Genomic DNA, 21,542 nt, shown 5'->3' on the forward strand with positions numbered 1-21,542 from the left:
GCAATATCTTTTTCTGATACATTAAGTGTTTTTAGAGCACCATGTAAAAAAGGAAAGGACACACGTGTATAGAACTTCAATATCTTGCAGTTGTTTTGAAGAGAGGTAGTATGACAATGCACAATGATAAAAAATTTCATAATAAACTCAATTGTTTGGCATAACACTATCACACAATGGTAATAATTTGTCAATCAATACTGATCTGTTCAAAAGGAAAGACAAGGACTTTTAAACGGTATTTCAAAATTTCATCGGTTCTCTCAGAGTTTGTGGCTAACTGAGTTGTTTGTATCCTATGGGTGCAATGTTTTTGGCGTCTTTCAAGTTTCCAAAATGTTCTTCATATTCGTCGTCGATACTGACTTTGTTCTATAAGAAAGAAAGACATTTTTTTTTTTTACAAAAACACAAAATCAATACTGTCAATATAACTAATATTTAAACGGAAATAAGCCAGTATTACTCTCTCTCTCTCTCTCTCTCTCTCTCCAGCCATTTTAGATCGTTATATTCACCCTTTTTCATCAAAATATTGGTACTGCAATAAAATACAGTCAAACCTCGTTATTTCGAACTAGGTGGACCGAGGAAAAAACTTTGAGATATCCGAGTGTTCGAGATATTGAGAGTAAAATACTTAAAGAAAAAGTGCTTGGGACTATGAAAGGAATTGAATGGTGAATGCTGTAAATTTTAATTATAACAATAGTGCACAGTGTCTCTACATGTCGACAATCCATATAAACAAATGAGAGTCATGCACTTTTCCTGTACATTATGTGTGACTCTTCAAAACTGTTCGTCTCATTAACGTGGTTTCATTAGTTAGGTGATGTGCATTTTTGTGTATATATTATTATAAGTCGAGACTCACTTTTTTCCATTGGGTGTAAACCTAAACAAGTTATTCATTCCAATTCACGTATCAAGTATTGCAAGCAACGATACAAGTTTTTTTTTTTTTAATACAAGAAAAGAAATTTCATGTCGTACTATTTCACTCCTGTATTGTACATGTTGTACGTGAGCCATTAAAAATCCGCCAAAATAGGGTTACGGAGCACGGTCAAAATTAAGCAATTTTCGTACTTATTTCATTGTACTAATCATCTGGACTAATATTTAAGTTATTTCAACTGTTTCAAGAGTCATATTCACTAATATCAATCATCACACTAAGAATCCAGATAAAATATCTCATTTTCTAACCTTTTTGAATCTGTGCCGTAGGGCTCCAGCCAAAGTAACAAGTGCAGCGAAGAGAAGCGCCCCCGCAGCTATCCCGGCGATAAGTGCAGTTTTGTCGGAAGAATCTGTTGTCATAAAAATAAATGTATGAGAAACTTCATGTGGTGAACTTATAAGAAAATTCATTTAAGTATGCTAAGACAAAATGAGAGATAAAAATCATCAAGATTTCTAAATCATCATTTGATTTTTTTTTCCAGTTATGCAAATATTCAATGATTTAACCTCTCTTGATTGGTGACAATATATTAGAAATGCAGAGTGTTGCTGAACCAGAAGCAAACATTTTAGGACGTTAACTGTGACACCTTAATGTATCATGAACATAACCAAAAAAATCACCTCCATTTTACATTAACCCATTTTTATGCTTTTCTTGTCAGTCACTTTTTAAAACTCCTTGAGTATTTTTAAAACAAGTAGCTGATTTTAATATAGTCTGGTCCTGATTTTTAAAAAAGAAGGCTAGAAATAAGTTTTAACGGCAAATAATTATTATTTGGTCCAACATAGTTTTTAACCTATTTCGAGTATGCTGAATCCGGAAAAAATATGCTGGCCTTCACGAAAATGGCGTTTTAAAGGTCAAAATGGCGATTCAAAATGGCGGACATCCAAGTTTCCTAATTTTCTCTTAATGTCGTTCAAATAGGAGAAAGAATGTGTGAATATCTCACTGAGTGTAATGCAACTATAAAATGATAAAAGAATGCTAATATTTATATTACTTTAATTCAGAAAATTTAGTCGTTTCTACACTTAATTCCAATTTTCTCTGATTTATATGTCTATTGTTCCTATATTCTGCTTTGATTAGGATTTTACATTTGCAAATATCCATACACTGCAGATTGGTATTTTTCCTCTGCATCTCACTATTCTACAACTGAATGATGGTACAGCTGTAAGTTATTATTTGAATTCCGGAAAAATCTCTGCAATGGCCCATTCATAAGTTTGCAGCAAACAACCAAGAACATCCATTACATCTCATTGGATTTAGTAATGTGAGGTTACCACTACATCATCAAGAGATTCCAAATTATACATGTACATTATATCACCGGCAAAGAGGGGCACAGGACACGTCGAGTACTTTAAAGTCCTTATATATACGCAAATAAACTCTTTTAAAAGCAATGGATTTCTGTCATTTCGGCTCAGGTGAGCTTTTCTGATCAAAATTTGTCCGTTGCCTGTCGTCATCGTCGTTGGCGTTGTCGTTGGTACATGCAACTTTTCACATTTTCATCTTCTCCAGAACTATTGGGCCAATTTCAACCAAACTTGGCATAGAGTATTCTTGGGTAAGATTCAAATCAAATTGTTCAAATGAAGCGCCACGCCCTCCTCCAAGGGGAGATAATTATTAAAAAGCGAAAAATTGATAGCAGCATTGAAAAATCTTCTTCTCAAGAACCAATGGGCCAGGAAAGATGAAACTCATGTGGAATCATTGTAAGGTAGTGTAGATTCAGATTTGTTACAATCATGACCCCCGGTGGTAGGGTGAGGCCACAGTGGACGATCAAAGTTTTACATAGGAATATATACGAAAATCTTTAAAAATCTTCTTCTCAAGAACAACAAAGCAATGAACGGTCATATGTATGTGAAACCATCCTCAGGTGGTGTTGATTCAGTTTTGTTCGAATCGTGACCTCCTGGGGGTAGGGTGGAGCCACAATGGACGATCAAAGTTTAACATACGAGTATATAGGAAAAATCTTAAAAATTCTTCATCTCAAGATCAGCAAAGCCATGATTGGCCATATTTATATGGAAGCATTTGAATTCGGTGCAGATTCAAGCTTGTTCAAATCATGAATCCTGGGGGTAGGGTGGAACCACAATAGACGATCAAAGTTTAACATAGCAGTATATAGAAAAAAAATCTTAAATCTTCTTCTCAAGAACAGCAAAGCTATGATTGGTCATATCTATATTGAAGCATTTTCAGGTGGTGTAGATTCAATTTTGTTCAAATCATGACACCTGGGGGTAGGCGGGGCCACAATGGATGATCAAAGTTTGACAAAGGAGTATATAGGAAAAATCTTCAAAAATATTCTCAAGAACAGCAAAGCTATGATTCGTCATATTTATATGGAAGCATCCTCGGGTGGTGTAAAATCAAATTTGTTCAAATCATGACCCCCAGGGGTAGGGTGGAGCCACAATGGACGATCAAAGTTTAACAAAGGAGTATATAGGAAAATTCTTAAAAATCTTCTTCTCAAGAACAGCAAAGCCATGATTAGTCATATTTATATGGAAGCATCCTTAGGTGGTGTAGATTCAAGTTTTTTTGAAATCATGACCCCCTGGGGGAAGAATGGGGCCACAATGAAAGTTCAAACTTATTTTGAAAAGAAGGTCACATTTAGTCAAAAATATTTAAGCATCCCTAGTAAATGAAGATTCAATTTTGTTCAAATCATACCCCCTCCCTTTTAGGGGTAGGTCGGGGCCACTTAAGCATTTAAGCTTTTCAATACTGTACTGATTTAATTTTGCTTTTTTCCTTGTCATAGTGCTCAGGTGAGCGATGTGGCCCCTGGGCCTCTTGTTTTCAAATGTATCAGTACCACAATCTTTATATTGAGTGGTAAAACTACTTTTTTTCCTATTACATGATATGTAATACTATTCATATGTCTAAATTATATGTGGCTTATGTGTTTTAATTATGTCTTTATAATAGGCTCTGGGTGCCCCCATTCAAGAAAGTTTTCGCATTTTTAAGGTAACTGCATAGAATCTATGAAAATAAATGTAATACATGTATATAATGTTATTTTCAGTAGGTGTAACAATTTTCAACAACTAGTGTGTCAATTATGCAAAGAAAATATTAGTATTTTAAGAAGATTAGATTCTGAGCCTCTGAGCAGATTTTTGTCTGCCTGGGCCTCTGGTTCTATAGTTTTGCATCATATTTTAATTTTTACAATAAATTTGGATTGTACAATCCAACTAATTTATATGCAATTAAAAATCCATAATTCAATTCCATAAAAAAACATTAATTGAAGAATTGTAATTTGTGGCAGAAGGTTTTTTTAAGAAGAAAAATTGATCGATTTTTCTCATTTGAAGTGTTTACACTTTTGTTTTGCTTAAAGTCATATTTTCTTATGCAGTCTTCATACAGAGTTGTTTTTTTTTTTTTTGTGCGGAGTAATGTTTAAATGCTGGTGCCGAATTATACATGTATATTAAATAAACTATTTCAAATTCTATCATCATATTGTTGCATATAAATTAAAAAAAAAATAGATTCTTAAGGTACAGAAAAAAAAAGCCTAAAGTATAGCTTCAAGATGACCCTTTTTCATAATATTTAAAAAAAAAAACCGTACTCATAGACCCCCACTTTTATTTTTCTTTTCTTAATATATAACTTAATTTAATTCAGCTTAATTTCAATAAAATTCTAATAACTTTATTACTAGTGAAAATTTTAATGCCAGAAAATGACATTTTGTGCAGAAAGGTCAAATATTAAGTAATATTGCGAAGTAATTTAATTTAAATTTTTAACGTGTCTATTCAAGATAGAATAAGACTGTATAGGCCCATGGTTTATTGGAAGAAAATTTCGAAAAAAGTGATTTATGTGTAAGACGAAAATACATGCAAAAAGCAAATTGCCTCCCATTGTTTTGTAACGGTTTTTAATTAAGCTCCGTTTGAAGATACTAAAAATATACTTAAGACTTTTGATTGTAGAACCCAACTTCCTTATAATAAAGCAACTACAAACAACGTTCGTTTTCAGCAAGTATTTCTTGTATAACCATTCAAAAGATCATGGTCAAAATTTAATTAAAAATCAAAATGTATTTTTTTTTAATGTAAAACCATAATCTTTTGCCCCCTTTCTTTTAAAAAATAATATTTTGTAAGAAAGAAATATACCAGCATCTGTCGATTGACCCACTTGCTGAATCATATCAGATGACACGTTTAACGATGTAGAAGATGACACTTTTGACGTCGTAGCTGATGCTGTGTTATTTATAGGAGATGACATAGTACTTCCGGTAAAGATGACAGTACTATTTGAGGAAAATTCTGTTGTTGAAGTCGTTGTGGATGTGGGGAGAGACTCTCCACAGGAATACACCGAGGAAGCATTTCCACAGGTCAATGTCAGTTCAGAGGTACTGTCTACCGCTAAAAAGAAATCAAAAACAATTTTGACAATCATGGAATCCTTTTCAGCCAAAACTTTTAAATTTTTAGGTTTAAAATGTAGTTACCCAACATGTAGGTTATAAAACTAATTTCAAGTTGAAATATTTTACTTAATATAAATTTTAATAAATGCTCATAAAATTCATAAAGACATACAAACAAGGAACAATATTCGCAGGATCGTGTTCGATTTCAAGTTTTGATACATAGTCAATTATTGCATAGTCTACTTGATAAAATAAAATATGTCACAAAGGACATATAACGTTATATAATCTGGAAATAAAACATGCACATTGCCTTTACTGTATTGATATCAAGTACTTTAAGTAAATATTCAATGGCAAACAAACACACCTTGCAGTGAAATCCAGAAGTTTCCATCGATTCCAACATATGTATTATCGTATCTTATACTAAGTGAATCTGATTGGCTGGTATAAATAGTTGTCAGGGAAAACCCATTGTTTTTATCACAGTCAATGGAGGTCTCTGATCCTCCCTCTGAAATAACAAGTCTTTGGTAACAAGTACCACTGATGTCCTTGTGAAGACGTAAGTCTAGAAGCTCTATCCGAATAGTTGAACTCTTAGAAGCGGAAACAGAGCAAACACAGCCAGAGGAAGTTGCGCAGTCGCCACTTTTAGCAGGATATCCGTTATTCCAAACGTATAATTGATTTCCGTTGCTTATCGCCGAGGTACAAATATTTGATATCAATGACTCTAGAAAACAAAATAAAGCACTGAGATTTAATCATTTTATTTTAAGGAATAACTGTCTAATTCTTTGGTTTTATGATGTGATCAAGCAATAGACTTGCGTGATAATTTATGCATTATTAAAATTATCACGCAAGCCAATTGATTGATCAGCATCATAAAACCAAGAGATCTGGCAGTCATTCCTTATATTTGCATGCTCTTGATTCCGTAAATTCATGCTTCAAGCCCAGTCTGCTTCTCTCTCTCTCTCTCGCCCCGCACGTGATTTTTGAAAACCACGACTATCGAAGAACCAGCAAGCTTTATGCAGAAATTAAGTATTTTTATTACTTGTAGTTTTATCTCGGACAAAGACATTTAAAAATGTAAATATTAATTGATATTCCAAATTATGTTAACGAATTAGGAAATACGGGATTTTAGGACCATTTTTTATCACATCAGAATATTAATTGCTCAAAATAAATAAAGAAAGAAAGAAAAAAATAGAATATGCTTACTCTGGATGCAGTGGTAAAATTGTCGCATATAGTTTGTTTTTGTCATGAAAACACTCTGGTTACAATTTTGTTCTGTTCCGTTCCATGCCACTTGGACCTTACATGTCAGCTGACCTACACAGTTCGTGTAATGCACTCCTTTGTAGGAATCACCATAGTAACGCCATCCACAATCCGTTGATTGGTTGTTATAGCGACAACAGAAAGAGTCATTACGATTAAGTGTTGTTGATTCTTGTGGGCATGCGTGCGATTTTGGTTTTGCAAAAGTAAAAACGTCCCGGATGTAAAGAACTTCGCTGGTGTTACAGCTAGGTTCCAGGAAGTCGTCAACTGTGATACCGTAACAAGCCTCGAAAACCTGTTCCGCGGAGTCGATAGCTATATGGATAAAACAAAACAAAATACATCGTAATTATTTTTTTTCCGAACCGTGTGCTTTATGTGGTATGATTTTAATTTTTTTTAAAGAAAAAAAAAAATGATCGAACTTAGGGAGTTTGCTTTTTTAGGCAACCAACCTGCATTAAACATTATGTATTGTAGAACTTCATGCAAGTAACATTAAATGGGCATTAGCTGTCTTTTGGTCATCAAAAATTGAATTCAATGATAATTGATCCATCTTATACTAGTATAGTTCAGTAATAACAATGGTATATAATGGTTTTAATAACGTTTTACCCCTAAAACATGCACATAAATATGTATTTTTTGTTCTTCAAAGATATAACCTGTATATATACTTTTTATTTATTTCTTTACATTAAAAGCTGTAATTCAACGTAGGATAAGTCTTGTTTTTATATGAAATAAATGCTTCTATTGGTCATTAAAATATATCGCAATATTATTGAGAGATTCTGAGAAAAAAATTGTTTGCCATCATTTTCATAGCTAATGCCCCTTTAATGGTTGTACTTTTTCCTAGAGGATAAAGTAAACTAATACATGTTTAATGAACAGAAATTTGAATAGAAACTTTGGTCTAAATCTTTGTAGTTTCTAAGTAAAGTAGATGTGTACAGAAAATTATTGTGATTAAATGTAATGTCAAACTAAGAAAAATCAAAATGATAATCATGCAGTTTGCTGATATGAATTGCTCTTAAAACCATTGTTAATCGGTCTTGCGTAAATAAATAGTTTAGATAGATGACAAATTGGTTTTACATTCAGCATATCATTTACTTTTTATCGAGTGCAAACAACCAATAAAGGAAAGTGACGTAAGGGGACTATTTAACCCATTGTCCTTATTGAACACGCACATGAATCAATGTAAGCGACATGTGTGCTTTAAATACAGTCAAGTATTCGTTATGCATAAGACAATCTGTAGAACCCCCCCCTCTCTCTATAATCAAGATAGACCCCCCTTTTCCCTCTCTCTCTATGATCAAAATGTTTCGATAATAGACAAGTTAATTACATTTAGTAATACTATTGTACATTTAAATCTTTATCCAATTAAATTTCAAAACCAGGAAGTTTTATTAATTGGTCAGCATTAAGGATCGGATTAATGCACGTACCTTGGTTTTCATTTTTTAATTAGTTTAAAATTAAAACACAAATAAATCAGTGAGCAAAATATATATTAACAAAAGAAGAGAATTATAACATGAGAATAAATAAAACTATCATTCCCCGTTTGCGATGTAAATTTTAGTCCCGTTGTTTTTTTTTTCTAATTTGTTGATTGGTCCTTTCATATATGCATATAGTTACATGAAGTGAAAAATCTTTTTTTAAGTTTAAAAATTAAATTCTATAGCTTACCTACTTGACTCTTGAAACAGCATGAAAAGCAAATAAACACAATAACGGTAAATAAGTCCAAACTTTTTGAACATACATGTATATTCATTCCGAGTTCGTTAAAAAAAATCTTATATTATAATTAAATTCAATTCTACGTCGGATCTCATTGATGTTGTTAAACACAACAATATCAATTCCCAGTTATCAAGTATTTGACATAAGTTGCCAGAACATAACTTATGGATGTAGAAAAAAGTTTTTAAGACGATCTCGACAAATCATAAACTTCATAAACCGTTTTACTACTACCGGGTTCAATTTAAATTCCCCTATTTCTATCATTGTCTCATTTCAATACAACCGTGGTTAAAATCGATCGATTGAAAAGTTTAAACTCTCTTGTGATCGGCACTCCAGACTTTATAACGAAAAATTCGTCTTTCCAATTCTTTTCAATAGGTTTATTGTAGTTTGGTTCCAATGATTGAAACAAAAACTCTAAAGTTCTAAGGAGTGAAAAAAAAAAATTCTGAAGTTTTCAATACAACTATCTGTTGGTATATGGTTTTGTTTTCATTGCCTACATGCATTTATTCATTGACAACTAGGAATATCTAGTATGGTACATATATGTGTATCAAACGTACTTTTATGAGTTGAATAATCACTTTATTTGTTCAAACTTATTTTAGAATGTCTGATTTGTATGTTACACAAGTTTTATATGACCTTGGCCCCAAAGTATCAAATATTTAAAGATTGCATATTGAATAATGATAAATAACCAAAAAATAGGTCATTGGGAACAAATTTTGAAGACATATTTTTTGCCTTTAGATGAAGGTTTGTTAACCCTGCAAATAAAAGTGTTTAAAATATATGTTTAAATCTTTGAAAATGATTCACCTTAAAATTCAGAAAGTAGGTTATGGTGACACCCTTTTCAGTTGACAAATCTCGTAGCCCAAAAATAAAGTAACTGACGACGTTGGACGATTCAAAGCTTCTTAGTATTCAAAAATAGCTAAAATGTTTAAAATTGGCTAAAACTTTAGAAGGAGGATCAGTATGACCTACTTTTTTCATTGTTAGATCCTGACACCCAAGATGCTTAATTAATAAAGTTTGGTGATCCTTCGCATAACTATGTCCACGATATGCTTGTAAAAGAATTTGATAATGAAAAATGATAAAATTGAAAACATAGGTCATTGTGACCTTCTTTTAGACCAAATATCCCAAAATCTTAAGATGCATAAAATGAAAGGTTTGATGAATTTTCACAAATTATTTTAGGTGAATTTTAAGTTTTCTTTAGACCTGTGCTCTAGGGTTATGCTTTGATCAATTTTGTATCTACATCGTATATTCATCCCTAAGGATGTTTGGTGATAAATTGCCCAGTGGTTCCTGAGAAGATTTTTCAGCAATTACTACTGTTTTAATTTCCCTAGTTATCTTATTTTGTTTAAGTTCACATTCCTATTTTTAGTAATAAAGAAAGCCCTTAGGTCAACGATACTCTGTGACACTTGACAAGCTAATTTAGAGGATTTTTGTCCACCACTTTAGGGGAAAAAATTAAAAGGAGTTGAATAACTGAAAAAATATGCCGTTGGAGAAAGAAACGAAGTCAACCTTGACCTTTTCATCTAATGTCAATAGGTTTTGTTTAGTGAAAGCGGGGAACAAAACACACATACACAGTTTTTTTCTTGTATTTTCAATATGCACTACAACTGTCAAATGTGCTTAAGTTGGCAAATTTTCTGCATTAAGTATAGTTTTCAGTACAGTGCAGGGAACTAATTTTGTTACATAAACCAGCATCAGCATAAGCATTAGTAGCATCAGGATCGAGCTAGCATCAGGATCAGCATTTAAAAAACAGCATTACCAGGATCAGCATCAGCAAACAAAGGATAAAACCAGCATTGACCTACATAAAATCAGCATTATCCTACTAGCATCAGAAAATCAATGAGTTTTAATTCAGTAAAAAATTAAAAAAAGAAAGAAAGAATATTGGTTAAAGTATTCACATTATTGATACATAGTGAGATATTATGATCAAATAATTGTAAAAGGCACTTTAATTGCTTTAAACGGCAATGCTGAAATTCATTATCTACTTCCGGTAGCATGATGCTACTTCCGGTAGCATTGACCTAATTATAAAACAGCATCAGGATAAGGATTACTAGCATTAAATCAGCAAGCAAAGGAAGCATTCAAATCAGAAAGCAAAGGAAGCATTCAAATCAGCATGGATGCTGTAACAAAATTAGTTTCCTGCACTGTAGCTTTGTGCTTTGTGAAAACACTGTAAACTGCCAATAATCTCACCACAACGTTTGTGCAAGCATTCTGTAAAGTCACTCGACTGTGTAATTTATCGAGCTTTTGTGAATAATGAAGGTCCTAGTATGTTCAAAATGTCCAAAAATATAAAGTTATTAACCATATAAACATCAATGAATTTATTTCAACTTGTGTTACCATATATATAAATAAATGACTAGAATTTTATGGTCTATATATACAACACATTGCAATATAAATATTACCAATTAAGTGTTTTGGAACATAATAAATGCTAAACATGATGCATTATACCAAGTATGCACTAAACTGTTTTCAAAACAGTATTAATAAATTTCTTAGTGTTAAGGACACTGATAAATAATATGAATTTATATTTTTTAACAATGTCATTAACAGATCTGATCTGATTTTTCTTTTAATATAAGATACAGGTTCGATCCTCAACAGTCATCCTTATGATTAAAATATAATGATGAAATTTATAGACAAGTTTATTACTCAGACTTATAAATTTTAAATATAAAAACAAACTACTTATAAATAATCAAAAATTATAGAGCTGAGCTAAAACAATGGCATTTCTGTACTTCCTGTATTCCAAAACTTCACTCAGTGTCTGATAATTCACTTTTTAATGAAATAATAATTCACGTAACATTCATTCTATGCTGTAGGATGAACCTTGGGTGGGAATGCACTGTACCTATGTTTTTTTTTTTACCTTATACCATATGTTATATTTCCAGGCAAAAAAGAAAGCCTGATGCCCCTGGATCGTAGCCCATGACCAAGGTTAAAGTTTCTCAAAAGTAGCTATACTCCATTGTAAATTAAGTGTAAAAAATGTTCGTACCTGAAGACAGGTCTTGTCTCAAAGAATAAACGTACGAAATAGAGAGGCCCTAGCTATAACCAATCAGACGTAAAGGTCAAAGTAAAAACTCTTTTTTTCAAAAGTGGGTCATAGTGCAAGGTCAAAGTTAAGAGAGTCAAAAATGTTTGTACCCAAAGAAAGTTTTATCATAAGAATTACACATGAAATATAAAAAGGCCTAGCACCAATCATTCAGAAGTTTTGTCAAAGATGAAATTTCTCAAAAGAAGGTCAAAGTCAAGAGCTTAGAAGTTATGGTATCCAAAGAAAGATTCAGATTCAAGAAAAACATATATGAAGAATGAAGTGAAGCCCTAACATCAGCTGTTCAGAAGTTATAGATATGTTCAAGTTTTTCAAAAGTGAGTCAAACTCAAGGTTATGAAGTCAAACATGTTGGTGTCCTAGAAAAGGGGCCTTGTCACATGGAATACACGTATGCAATTCGAAAGCCGAAGCAACAACCGTTGAAAAATCATGGCAAAGGTTAACGTTTTAGTGGACAAACATACATGTACAGACGACCTAAAACATATATGCCCCCCGAATCTCAATTAGAAGGGCATAAATTTCCAGGATATAACTTTGAAACTTGGAACATTAAACAAATAGGTAAAGATGGGGTGCATTGCATCAAAAGCTTTGATCTTTCTCACGAATTAAAATTATTGACCATGTAAAACTTAGATATCTTTAGTAGTATGCAAGATGAATAAATCTACTGCATTCATTAAAAAACAAAACAAACTCTCATTAGGCGCCATATTTTTATTCCCCCGTTTTTGAAGATTCGGGACATACAACCATTGGTCTGACCGTTCGTTTAATTGTCTGTTAATCTGTTTGTCTGCAAAAACAATAACACTGCCCATAACTTTTAAAAGGTAAGTGAGAGGGCTTTCATATTTTACATGGGTATTCCTTGTGACAAGACCTTTCTCTGGGTACCAACACATTTGATCTCCTGACACTTTATCAAATTTAACCCTTGGCCATAATTTAACTTTTGAAAGGTTGGAACTATGGCTTTCATGTCTCACATGTATATTCCTTGTTACAAGATCTTCGATTGGGTACCGACAGCTTTGAATCTTTGACCTTGTAGTTCTACCTAATTTTGAAAAAAAAACGTTAGCCTTGGACACAGATACTAGGGCTTGCATATTTCAAAAGTGTGTGATAAGACCTTTCTTAGGATCCAACATTTTTTTTCTCTTGACCTTGAGTTGCATTGGAGAAACTTTAACCTTGGCCATGAGCTGCCATAAGGGGGCGTCATTATTTCAGACACGCATCTTTTTTGTTGTTAATTTTCCGATGTCACTGAAATAAATTATTTCTCCGTTTTTTTTTCTTTCTCAAAACAGCCTCATCCTTTTTCTTGAATAACTTTGAATAATCTTCAATCAGGTTTTCTTAAATACTTAAGAAATATAGTGTAGACGACTCTCAATTGCGTGGAAACCACCCCCCTCCCCCCGGGGGGGGGGGGGGGAGGTATTTGTAGGCATTCTGAGACATCAGAGAATGTCTTTTTCAAGACATACAAGATATTAAATTGCCTGTAATTAAATATTTACTTTATAAGTCTGTGTCTTTTCTGTTTTTCAGTCAAGGGTTTAAAGAAAAAAGAAATGTGTATCGATGCCATTCAATGGACAAGACTGTATCTATGAAGGGTACATCAACTGCACATATTCTTCTGGAACTTTAGTGTAATAGTTTAGTTTAATACATTTGATAAGTATAAATGTCATGGAAGATGGTAATATAGAATTTAATATATGAATCCTTAGATTACCCTTTGTACATATTTATCTTTAAACATTCATTAATACCGTATGAGGAACAATTTATACACTGTACATGTTTTATAAAATAACCAACAGATAGACTAAAGAAATTTGTTCTCTAAAATACATTTATAACATACAGTGGAGCATCAAAAATTTGTACACTTCACCTTCCGAATGAAGTTTGTGTGGAACATTTTAATATATATAATTAGAAGTACAGTAAAACAGGCTTATATAAAAATGCCAGGGACGGACGATTTTGTTTCGATATAAACGTAATTCATTATATCCGTTACACTCACAATATATTTAAGAGGCATGGGGAATAAAAATCACTTTGCTGTAAGCATCAATTCATTATAAGTGTGTTCGCTATAAGCGTATTTTACTGTATACATTGTATGTTTCAGTTATCAAGATGCCCCATTAATCTATGAAATGCTTTGGAACACGAGCAGCTGGATTAACAAGGTGTGAGTGTACTGTCAGAAAAACTTGTATTTGCTTGAATCTTGAACAAATCCTAACCAGAACAGAAAATCTGCCATTTTTATCCTGTCCTCTGCTTTTAAAATGTCAAACGGCTCAGTGTACATAATCTTCCCTGGATCCTCTGATGTCTTCTTGTCTCCTGAATGTAAGCTCTTTAAATGCTCTTCTGATATTTTTAGGAGAACAAAAACCAACTACAATAGAAGGCATGGAATGTATTGATGGAAGATGAACGTTAAAAAAAGAGGCCCATAGGCAAAAATGCTCATTTGAGTAGCCTTATCCCATCTATTCTTCAGGGGATTGTAAAAAAAATTTGGAACTTTCTGATTGGGAAAAATTGTGACTCCATATCATGGCCCAAGTAATCTCTGAATCATTTTTCAAGGAGGATAATTAAATATCAATATGACAAGAATGGTTATGTCTTTATGAAGATAGAGAAGATTTTATTCATGTTTTCATTCACATGCACTGTTAAAAATGTTATCCCCAATTTTATGTCAACTTAATCTATGGTACTGTTGAGGGGAAAAAAATTGAAAGAAAATTTTGAAAGGTTTCCCAAAAAGATATGTTTAGCAGTTACTATTGGAACAAAATACATTTGTTTTAAATACCCATAAAGAAGTCAAGAAGAAATATACGTCAAAAGACTTTACTTTCTTTGAAGGAGATTAGAGTGCACTACAGAGTTTAATACCAACATTGCAATTTAGTAATTTAAAAAAAACAAAATGCATTTGATAATGTATATACTGTTGATCACCAAATTTTTGCGACATCTTATTCTCGCGAGATGGGTATTTGGTATGCATAGGCGAGACAAATTTTTCACGAATACTGGTTATTGTAGTATATACTCTATGCTTAAGAAAAAAATATGCAAGAATGAAATTTTCGCGAGCAGATCGTCTCGCGTAATTGCGCAAAAATACAGTTCTCGAGAATAAAAAGTGATTTACAGTAGTAAGATGCAAAATGACCAAAAAAAAAAAAAAAAAAAAAAAAAAAAAAAATTCTACACGTTCATAGTAAGAATTGTTATATCATTTTGTATTCTCTATTGTGTCTCAATATATTAGTTCATTGAAAAGAATTAAAATTCAGAAGATAAGTAGTCCACATAGAAACCATAGGTAATCAGAGATTACAGAGTTCACCTCAACGAATGTTGTCTTTAAGTAAGGCAAAGTCCCACACTAAACTAATAATCTAGGAGTGTACATCCCTAGATGCAACATTTATGTAATTTTGGTCCGATAGGGCTTGCAGTTACTTGGGAATAGACTTATCTGAAAACTTAAAACTAGTCACTCATCCAGAAAATGTAAGTCAAATCCAGCATCCGAAGTAAGTTTTGAGACTTTTTGTCCCTTGATGCATCATCCATGCAAATTTGGTTCAGATAGGCCTTATATTTACTTGGAAATGAGATCTGCTCCAAAAACTTTAACCTGGTTACTCATCCGGAAAATGTAGGTCAGATCCGGCATCCAAAGCAAGTCCAGTAGTGTGAATCCTTAGATGTATATCATCCATGCAAGTTTGGTCAATATAGTGTTTATAGTTACTTGGAAATGACATCTGCTGCAAAAACTTTAACCTGGTCACTCATCCGGAAAATGTAAGTCAAATCCAGCATCCGAAGCAAGTCTAGTAGTGTGCATCCTTAGATGTATCATCCATGCAAGTTTAGTAAACATAGGGCTTATAGTTACTTGGAAATGACATCTGCTCCAAAAATTTAGGTCAGATCAAACATCCGAAGCAAGTCCAGTAGTGTACATCCTTAGATGTATCATCCATGCAAGTTTGGTCAATTAACACAAGTGAACTAGTGATGAAATTTATTAAAAGATAATTTACGAAATATAAATGTAGAAGTTTGTATATCCGAAAATAAATCGAGTAAAGTTACATACAACAAAGGCGATTTGAAATGCTCACACACGGACACACACACATCGTTTTGGTAACTCGGAATAGTCCAAAGTAAAATTGTATTTTCTTGATGACGGAATGTCCAGTACATCTAATATTCACGTCCGGGATAGTCCACGGCTCCAAAAATTTTAACCTGCTCCAAAAACTTTAACCTGCTCCAAAGTTACTTGGAAATGAGACCTGCTCCAAAAATTTTAACCTGCTCCAAAAACTTTAACCTGCTCCAAAAACATTAACCCAGTCATTCTTTAGCTGAAATTGCAGCATCTGAAACCTTGACTGGTACAATAAAACACACTAGAAGCATCCTCCATGCATCTCTGACTAATATAGACCATAGAAGTACTTGAAAAAAAAAAACTGCTCCAAAAACCTTAACCTGGGACGCCGACGCCGAGGATATTACATAAGCTCCCCCAACTTCGTTGAGGTGAGCTAAAAAGCAACAACAACAACAAACAAGAGGCCCATGGACCACATCACTCACCTGAGCACATTGGCTAGGCAAAAGCACAAATCTGTTCAGTACTGAAAAGATTACTGGGGGGGGGGGGGGGGGGGGGGCTTGAATTTTAAACTACCTGATGATGCTTCCATGTCAATATAACAAATGGCTTTGTTACTTGAGTAGATTTTTAAATCCAAACCCTGACTCATCATGGCTTTGCTGTTCTTGAGAAGAAGATTTTTAAAGATATTTCCCATATATTTCTTTGTAAAACTCTGATCCTCCACTGTGGCCCCGCCCTACCGATTTGAATAAACTTGAATCTACCCTACCTGAGGATGCTTCTATTTAAATATGACTCATCATGGCTTTGCTGTTATTGAGAAGAAGATTTTTAAAGGTTTTTTCCTATATATTTCAATGTAAAATTTGATCCTCCATTGTGGTCCCGCCCTACCCCAAGGGGTCATGATTTGAACAAACTTGAATCTACACTACATGAGGATGCTTCCATATAAATATGACTCATCATGGCTTTGCTGTTCTTGAGAAGAAGTTTTTTAAAGATTTTTCCTATATATTTCTATGAAAAACTTTGATCCTCCATTGTGGCCCCGTCCTACCCCCGGGGGTCATGATTTGAACAAACTTGAATCTACATAAACTGAGGATGCTTCCATATAAATATGACTCATCATGGCTTTGCTGTTCTTGAGAAGAAAATTTTTTAAGATTTTTCCTATATATTTCTATGTAAAACTTTGATCCTCCATTGTGGCCCCGCCCTACCCCAAGGGGTCATGATTTAAACAAACTTGAACCTACATTACCTGAGGATGCTTCCATTTAAATATGACTCATCATGGCTTTGCTGTTATTGAGAAGAAGGTTTTTAAAGATTTTTTCTATATATTTCTATGTAAAACTTTGATCCTCCATTGTGGCCCAGCCCTACCCCCAGGGGTCATGATTTGAACAAACTTTAATCTACACTACCTGACAATGCTTCCACATGTGTTTCATCTTTCCTGGCCCTGTGGTTCTTGAGAAGAAGATTTTAAAAGATCCTATTAATTTTTCACTAATTCTTTATTATCTCCCCTTGAAAGAGGGCATGGCCCTTCATTTGAACAAACTTGAATCCACTTCACCCAAGGATACTTTGTGGCAAATTTGGTTGAAATTGGCCCAGTGGTTCTTGAGAAGAAGTCGAAAATGTTAAAAGTTTACAGACAGGCGGACAGACAGATGGACGCCGGACAAAAAGTGATCAGGAAAGCTCACTTGAGCCTTTGGCTCAGGTGACCTAAAAAGATATTGAAGAATGTCAAAGAGCAGCAACTCGCACTACAATTTATTACCGCACATGGGAAAACTTCGGAAAAAAACTCTGAAAAATGTAAAGGAAGCGATAAAAATGTCAGAAGTGAACAAATGATGATAAAGTGCTAATCTAAGATTAAGACTGCCACTGTCCCTGAATATTTTGAACAGCCCTCGTACATCGATTAATGATAACAATTATTAACTCTTTATTTAAAGAGGGTAACATGAAAAATGCAAAGCCTAGTCGTATTCCGGGTCCTTGATGCATATACATGTACTATACAAGGAAGCTTAAGCTTTCATACAGTTCTTATCTTTTCTGGCAATTTGCCTGGTCCTGTGGCTCTTTAAATGACCCCACATTATTCTAATCATATCTTCATTATCTCTCCTTGAAATCATTGAAAAAACTGAATCCCCTTCAATATATAAAGCTTTGTGTCATGTTTGGTTGAAATTGGTCCAGTGCTTCAATCTTGAGAAGTTGAAACAGAAAGCAATTGACAGATACAGACACCCTTTGATCAGTAAAGCTCACTTGAGTGTGTAGCTAAGGTGAGCTAAATTTAATTTAATTAAATTTACTATTATCTTTTGTTTGTACTGTGAAGGCAATTCTCACTTTTGTTTCCATGCAAAGGATGCCAAGAGAACTGGGATAGAATACAGAGTATTTTAACTGGCCAAGAAGCTCTCCTCCAACTCGTCCCATAATGTCCTCTCCTACTAGCTGTCTTATATTTGTGGCATCTTGATTTAATGGAGCTTTTCTTACCTAAAATGTAAAAAGATACCTGACAAAACCTTTTCTTCCATGTAAAAGCAATTGTCAGGAAGTCCTTACTTGAAACTAAAATATCTATCTTTGCATTAGTCCCAAATTTCTAACATCAAATATCAAAATCATGAAAAATGCCTGGAAAAGTCAGATATTTCGGACCATACGAGGGGTGATCAAAAAGTTCGCGAACTAATTGAATTACTTCCTTAAAAGAAATAAAATGAGGTTTCAGTGTTCATTATTTTTTAAAGTAACCCTCTCTGATTTTAATGCACATCTGCCATTGTTCTGCCCATGCGCGAATCACGTGATCCAGGCGGTCACGTGACATGCTTCGTAGCAGTCTGTTCACAGAAGCTAAGAGATTTTTCATAGTCTTATATTTCTTACCATGCAAGTAATTTTTTATAACAAGGACGGACCTTCTGTCAGAAATGGTCAAATCTCGGCGATAGCATGGGTGGATAAGGATATCCCTTCCCAGAATTAGCATGTTGATCATCACAAACCGAGTCCTCTGTCTAGGGAGCGTCGATTATCCAATGTTGAAAAAGTATGGGCGCCTTCTTTTTTTCATATCTCATATGTTTAAAGTCTAAAGTAAACGATATTTTAGGGATTTAATAATTATATTATTGCTCAGATATTCAACTATTTTTCTTACTGTAACTTGGCGATCTTTCAAAACAAATTGCTCAACTAAGGACACATCTTTTTACCGGCTTGCTTTCGCTGGGCAACAAAACAAACAAAATTTTTAACCATCTCCCTGCCTTCACTAAAACATTCAATCCAATTAATGATTGAACTTCTGGTAATTCTTTTGTCTTCATAAACCTTGTACAAACTATCACATTCTACTGCGAAGAAATTTCCAAGATATACATTAAATTTTACAGCCGTTAGTTGCTCGAGTACGAACGAGTCAACCATTTTTTGTCACAAGTGACCTACATACTGACGTCATTTTCACATTGTGACGTCACAAGCACGGAGCAAAACATTACTTAACATCTGCTATTTATAGAACATATGTATGACTATATGTATGCCAAATTTCATTCTGATCTGAATTGTTGTTTTTTAAATACAGAGATAGTTCGCGAACTTTTTGATCACCCCTCGTATTTGCATATGACCTTAAACTTGGAATACAAATGCTTAATAAGTGATGATGGACTTTATATTACATCATTTATAATTATTTTACTTAATAATAGTGAACTTATTAGTGAGTTTATTAAACCATGAAAGACATCTAATTGTGTAACAAATACAATGACCCAGTAACTGGAAATGACTTTAATTTTATGAAAAATTATTATCTGCTAAAATAGATTGGCATATAATATTGGGACAAGGAACTATAACTTATAATGTTATATTGTAAGGGATTGGTCAGAAAAAAAACCCAATCAAATTCTTGGATACTTCATAATGAAATTTGAAAGGAAATGCAAAATTGCTACTTCTGCTACTATTAAGAAAGAATAAAACTGAAAAAAAGTATATAAAAAAAACCTTAGAGCCAGACCTCTTGTCATGATTCAAAAGTCACTGCAGAACTCATGAATATCAGTAATAGATATACCTTGATTGGAGGACATTACCATGTTTGGGATCATTGTCAACAGACAGAACTACATGTACTGACAAGCGAAGGGGACAAGGTGGTCAATAGACAGCAAATAAAAATTACTTAGATAAATTTATATCCAGGACCATGTATAGATACCCTATTTGCTGGGAAAACATACTTTGGAAAGTAAATTTCCCCTCTCTTTTCAATATTTTGGCTTTCTAGAACCTTTTGGACTTATTTGCTCTTTTGATTTTAATTCAAGTTTTACAACCCTTTAGGACTTATGCTGCAATATTTGGAGTTTAATATGACAAATTTTGTATATAGATTTATTCTGATGACATTCCAAGACTGGTGTTAAAAAACATATAAAATTACTGTGATATATTAAACTTTATAATAAAAACTGAGATCTTTTGTAACAAGTTTAGTGTTCTTTAACATCTGCCTGCAGTTTAACATGATTGATTAATTATAATACATTCATATATCAACAAAATTTACCTCTATAATAATAAACAAGAGTTCTTCAAAACTCTTTCCGCAATGGTAATGATACATTAGATCAGGTGTATTCCTCACAGTGTGATTCTTAAAAGTAAAGTACCTCTCAAGTAAATATCTGAAAGGAAAAAAATTATAATACTCCAGTAGTATTTTAAAAACACAACTTAGATGAGGATATCAATTTTCAATGTAAATCATTACATAGTGACAAAATTGGGAATTCTTTGGTACAAATGATGAAGAATTTTGTCACAAATTTTACAAAATTGGGAAGGCTACCCTACAGTACCTCCACTGATCATTCTGTAAGAAACCTTTAAATTGCGTTAAATCTGATACAGTGCAGGGAACTAATTTTGTTACATAAACCAGCATCAGCATAAGCATTAGTAGCATCAGGATCAAGCTAGCATCAGGATCAGCATTTAAAAAACAGCATTACCAGGATCAGCATCAGCAAGCATAGGATAAAACCAGCATTGACCTACATAAAACCAGCATTATCCTACTAGCTTCAGAAAATCAATGAGTTTCAATTCAGTAAAAAATTAAAAAAGAAAGAAAGAATATTGGTTAAAGTATTCACATTATTGATACATAGTGAGATATTATGATCAAATAATTGTAAAAGGCACTTTTATTGCTTTAAACGGCAATGCTGAAATTCATTATCTACTTCCGGTAGCATGATGCTGCTTCCGGTAGCATTGACCTAATTATAAAACAGCATCAGGATAAGGATTACTAGCATTAAATCAGCAAGCAAAGGAAGCATTCAAATCAGCAAGCAAAGGAAGTATTTAAATCAGCATTGATGCTGTAACAAAATTAGTTTCCTGCACTGTATTTTTAAAATCCAACATCTATGCTTTTTTTTTTTTTCTGAAAATTTCCTTTACATTCCCAAGTAAAATGGTAAATACCTATTCCAGCATCACCCAATTCCTAAGTGCCATAAATTGAACAAATATGAATTTGCATTACAAAGACTTTTTGCCTTACACACATATATTCCATTTAAAA

The 21,542-nt window shown here is 33.2% G+C and overlaps 2 protein-coding genes across 2 annotated transcripts; both read right to left on the bottom strand.

Moving 5' to 3' along the window:
- Nucleotides 1-61: 61 nt before the first annotated feature.
- LOC133200577 (uncharacterized) lies at nt 62-8,661 on the bottom strand. Its single transcript, XM_061336355.1, has 6 exons — nt 8,460-8,661; nt 6,678-7,058; nt 5,809-6,177; nt 5,173-5,430; nt 1,213-1,316; nt 62-372 (listed from the first exon to the last, which is right to left on the bottom strand). Exons 1-6 carry the CDS (start codon nt 8,545-8,547, stop codon nt 277-279), a joined length of 1,296 nt encoding a protein of 431 aa, XP_061192339.1. The 5' UTR covers nt 8,548-8,661; the 3' UTR covers nt 62-276.
- A 5,220-nt stretch (nt 8,662-13,881) lies between these two features.
- LOC133200657 (uncharacterized) lies at nt 13,882-20,613 on the bottom strand. The gene is made up of 3 exons (XM_061336432.1): nt 20,517-20,613; nt 18,272-18,424; nt 13,882-14,122 (listed from the first exon to the last, which is right to left on the bottom strand). Exons 1-3 carry the CDS (start codon nt 20,571-20,573, stop codon nt 13,922-13,924), a joined length of 411 nt encoding a protein of 136 aa, XP_061192416.1. The 5' UTR covers nt 20,574-20,613; the 3' UTR covers nt 13,882-13,921.
- Nucleotides 20,614-21,542: the final 929 nt, after the last annotated feature.

The sequence above is a fragment of the Saccostrea echinata genome, unplaced genomic scaffold, assembly GCF_033153115.1.
Source record: "Saccostrea echinata isolate AGI-Se365-2 ecotype Australia unplaced genomic scaffold, CSIRO_AGI_Sech_v1 ptg000040l, whole genome shotgun sequence".
NCBI lineage: Eukaryota > Metazoa > Mollusca > Bivalvia > Ostreida > Ostreidae > Saccostrea > Saccostrea echinata.